Raw genomic sequence first — 4,224 nt, 5'->3', positions numbered from 1 at the left:
TTGTATTTGTAAGGAGATGACTAGACTGAAAATAGTTTCTTTGTCCTTTTGTCCCTTATTGTGAGAGAACAGTGGGGAGAAGACAAAAAGGCTGAGAAAATAAACATGGGGAAGAAATATCCTCAGGCCTCTGGATCAGTCTTACAGCATATGAGTCACCTGATCAACCAAGGGAGCTAAACCAGCACCCACAAAAAAGTATTTCTTACTTGTAAAATTACTTTTAATTATTTACAGTCATGTATAGTAGGGATGTCAACAATGAAACCTTTTGTGACTGGCCTTGGAGCTGCTAATACTAATGACGTAAGACCAGCCTGGAAGATATAAAACAGGTGGTGGTGCTGCATGTCATAGTGGGAGGAGGGTGTAGGAGGTCATCAGTGAGGGAATTCTATGTTTGCACTGCATGTCATCATATTCATTTAGATTTTCATTGTTCTGTGAAGCAGCATAAGGTAAAATTTCAACACTAAACAAATAATGTAATATGATGTTTTTTTCCAATATGATAACTTTATGATAACATTATTTATTTGAATGTAAAGCAATTAGACAGACTAATATTTGCATCCTGACTGTGTTTGGTCACACAAAACAAACAGCAATGTCTAATTTAACAACTTTGACTTATTTCATTCTTGGAGCTTATTTGAATGTTGGAACGTTACAATATTTCTATTTCACATTAACTGCTCTGCTTTACTTTGCTATAGTTTTTCTAAACACGTCACTGATTGTGATTATCTGTGTGAACAGAAGCTTACATGAACCTATGTACATGTTTCTGTGCAGCCTGTTTGTAAATGAGCTGTATGGTAGTACAGGGCTGTTTCCATTCCTCCTGATTCAGATCCTCTCTGATGTTCACACTGTTTCTGCTCCTCTGTGCTTCCTGCAGATTTTCTGTGTGTACACATATGGAAGTATAGAGTTTTCAAACTTAGCCGTCATGTCTTATGACAGATATCTTGCTATTTGTTCTCCTCTACATTATAAAACAAAAATGGCATCTAACAATACAGCTGTTCTTATTATTGTGGTATGGGTGTACTCATTAGTGAAATTTATTATTCATATATCTTTAAACCTGCGTCTGACCTTGTGTGGAAATGTTTTAAACAGTTTGTATTGTCAGAATTATCCAGTTGTTAAGTTGGCATGTTCTGACACACAGGTGAATAATATTTATGGGGTTTTTGGTATTGTTCTCTCTCTTGTTGTCCCTCTTTTTCCAGTCCTGTTCTCTTACACGAGAATCCTGAAAGTGTGTTTTTCTGGCTCCAAAGAGGCGAGACAAAAAAGTGTCAGTACCTGCACACCTCAGCTTGTGTCGCTCTTGAATTTTTCCTTTGGTTCCTGTTTTGAAATGTTACAAAGCAGATTTGATACGACCAGCTTACCCAGCGCACTGCGAATCTTCCTGTCTCTGTATTTTCTCATGATGCAACCGATTTTGAATCCGATCATGTACGGAATACAAATGTCAAAAATCAGAAATGTTTATAAACGTGTGATCTGTTCTAAAATTTCATGTAGGTGCAGTAAAGCCTAAGTTACCGTGAAATGTACTATTTAAAACATGCTATTAAATCAATAAAAATATGAAAATGTCTCCCTTTCAGTATCAACATGAAACTGAATGATAATACATTTGGAACAGAATGCATATTATATTATAATTATTTATAAAAACATCTGACATTTTATGCAATTAAATGCAACACAGGAGCCTTCAATCAGTTGACATAGTTTTAAACCAAATTAATATCTGTTGAAGTGGGAATAAATAGAAACACAGTGGACATCTGCTGCTAATAGTAAAGATTTTTCACTCTTTTTTAATACTCTCTATCACATTTTGCATCAACCAAAAGTAAATTTGCAGTACTATAATCACTGCCAGTGATAAACACACTAAATATGGATTAGGAAAAATTAAGCAAATAATAAGCATAACAACAAAAACACAACCTGTTCTCATTAAACCGATGCAGGTCATGTCTCTTTTTGATTGTTATTTATCAGAAATGTTCGGTTGGAAGTGATAGCCGGCAGAGGTGGGAAGTAACAAAGTCCAAATACTTTGTTTCTGTACGTAGAATATTCAGCTATCTGTATTTATTTTTCCTGAAAATTTTTTACTTTTACTCCCTAAACAAATATCTGTACTTTCTACTCCTTAAATTTTTAAAACAGACTTGTTACTTTAAGTTTCAGATATTTGAGGGAAGTTTTCATTTCCGTCACTGCATGCCTTCAAACATCCAACCGATCTGAGCCTAAATGGAGGAACAATAATGCATAAGAAACAATCCTACTGGTGCATCCTCCATCACCTGGGCTTATCACATATAAAGATTAAAGAAGCAAAACCATATAATTTATTTATAATTTATAGCGCTGTAATCAGGGGTTACAGTAGGCCAGATTGACTGCTGATATCCACAAGTTGTGGACGTGGTACTTTAGCATCTAGCTAGGGCTACAGAAGGGGAGCAAAAATAAAGAAAAAGAATGAGCAATAACTTCAGTCAGACATGGAGAAAGATTGAAGAAAGCAGGCAGGAAAGGAAGAAGAAAGGTTCGATTTAAAGGTAAGGACTGCAAAAAAACTGAGGTAAACTAACTTTGTGTAATTCAAAGATTGTATGAAAATACTGCAGTTTAGTGCAGGATAAACAGGATAGTTTGCTGTACTATATTTACAGTAAAGGTCTGTGTTGGACTGGTGCACAGCGGCAGTGTTCATCATCAGAGGTTGGTTACATTAATTGTACCAGAGATGAATTTGAAGCAAAGCTGATGATGATTGGATTGATTCACTGAATTCAACTTATATACAACCTGTATACTGTCAGTATAAAGACAGTATGAACCGTATACTGTCAGGGTAAGGGATGTGAATCAGCCAAGATGGCTCATGAAAGAGCTGGTGTAAAAATTCCACTATAATCGACAAGCATTGTTCACCCAATGTAGAGCTGCTAGCAGTTAAATGTAGAACATTCTACCTACCATAGAATTGTGGTAGGTAGAATGGGCTAAAGCAGGGACTGAAGGGAGTAACCACCAACACAAACAACTGAAAGAGGCTATTTTGACAGCCTAGAAAAGGGTTACAAAAAGAACAATGCAAAGGTTTAGTGATGCCAATGGGTCATTGGCTTGGTGCAGTTATTACTAGCAATGGATTTGCATCTAATTTTTATTCACTTTAATCTAATTTTTATTCACTTTAACTGTTCAAATACTTTTGCTCACAGGAGAAGTGGGCGGGTTCTGATAAAAGGTGCTATCTTCTGAACTGTGAATCAGATCCAGATGTAAATAACTGGAAGTAAAAGGTGAAATGTTGATATTTTGTGTCATATTCATCTGTTAATGTTAAACCCAAATGTTTTGAGTGTGCAGCAGAAATAAAGGGATTGACCTCAGTGTTCCAATGCTTTGGTAGGGGAGTGTATATGTGAAGATACAAACAAAATAAGTCACCACCAACAACAAACAACAAAAACAGGTTATTTTTATGACCACAACACATTATGCTTAGACTCATAAATGATTCTAATGGGGTAAAAATACTATAATCAATTTTTAATAATAATAATAATAATAATATAATATAGCGCTTTTCTAGACACCCAAAGACACTTTACAATTTCATGCACTATTCATTCAAACCTCAATCATACCTGGTGGTGGTAAGCTACTAATGTAGCCACAGCTGCCCTGGGGCAGTCTGACAGAGGTGTGGCTGCCAATTTGTGCCTATGGAACCTCCGACCACCACCAAACACACAACCACATTCACACTTAGGCAATGTGGGTTAAGTGTCTTGCCCAGGGACACAATGACAGCATGCGGTCAGACTGGGACTCGAACCAGCAACCCTCCGCTTGGTGAGCACCTGTCCACTGCACCACTGACACCGGTATTATAAAAGATAATTCTTGGTTGTTAATTCTACTGAATTTGAAGGTAACAGCATTTGCACTAGCGGATCAGAGCCAATTCAAAAACATGATTTTAATCATAGCTTGTCCCCACACTTGCTGTTTCATGCTGTTTGTGTTTCAAATGTTGATAACTGAAACTTGACGGGCAAACAAACCCCAACCCTGGCAGACAATTTAGCAGATTGAAACAACGTGTATGGATTTGAACACTGTCCATCTCTACAAACACTGAACTTGTCATGGTCTTGGGTTTGTGACCCAGTG

The 4,224-nt window shown here is 36.7% G+C and overlaps 1 protein-coding gene across 1 annotated transcript; it reads left to right on the top strand.

Annotated features, from left to right (window-relative positions):
* The first annotated feature begins 607 nt into the window (after positions 1-607).
* Positions 608-1,555, top strand: LOC115790122 (olfactory receptor 1038-like). The gene has a single exon (XM_030743792.1). It carries the CDS (start codon positions 608-610, stop codon positions 1,553-1,555), a length of 948 nt encoding a protein of 315 aa, XP_030599652.1.
* Positions 1,556-4,224: the final 2,669 nt, after the last annotated feature.

Source organism: Archocentrus centrarchus, chromosome 13, assembly GCF_007364275.1.
Source record: "Archocentrus centrarchus isolate MPI-CPG fArcCen1 chromosome 13, fArcCen1, whole genome shotgun sequence".
In the NCBI taxonomy this organism is placed as follows: domain Eukaryota; kingdom Metazoa; phylum Chordata; class Actinopteri; order Cichliformes; family Cichlidae; genus Archocentrus; species Archocentrus centrarchus.
Note: the sequence above shows the minus strand (reverse complement) of the source record. Positions and strands in the feature narration are given on the sequence as shown.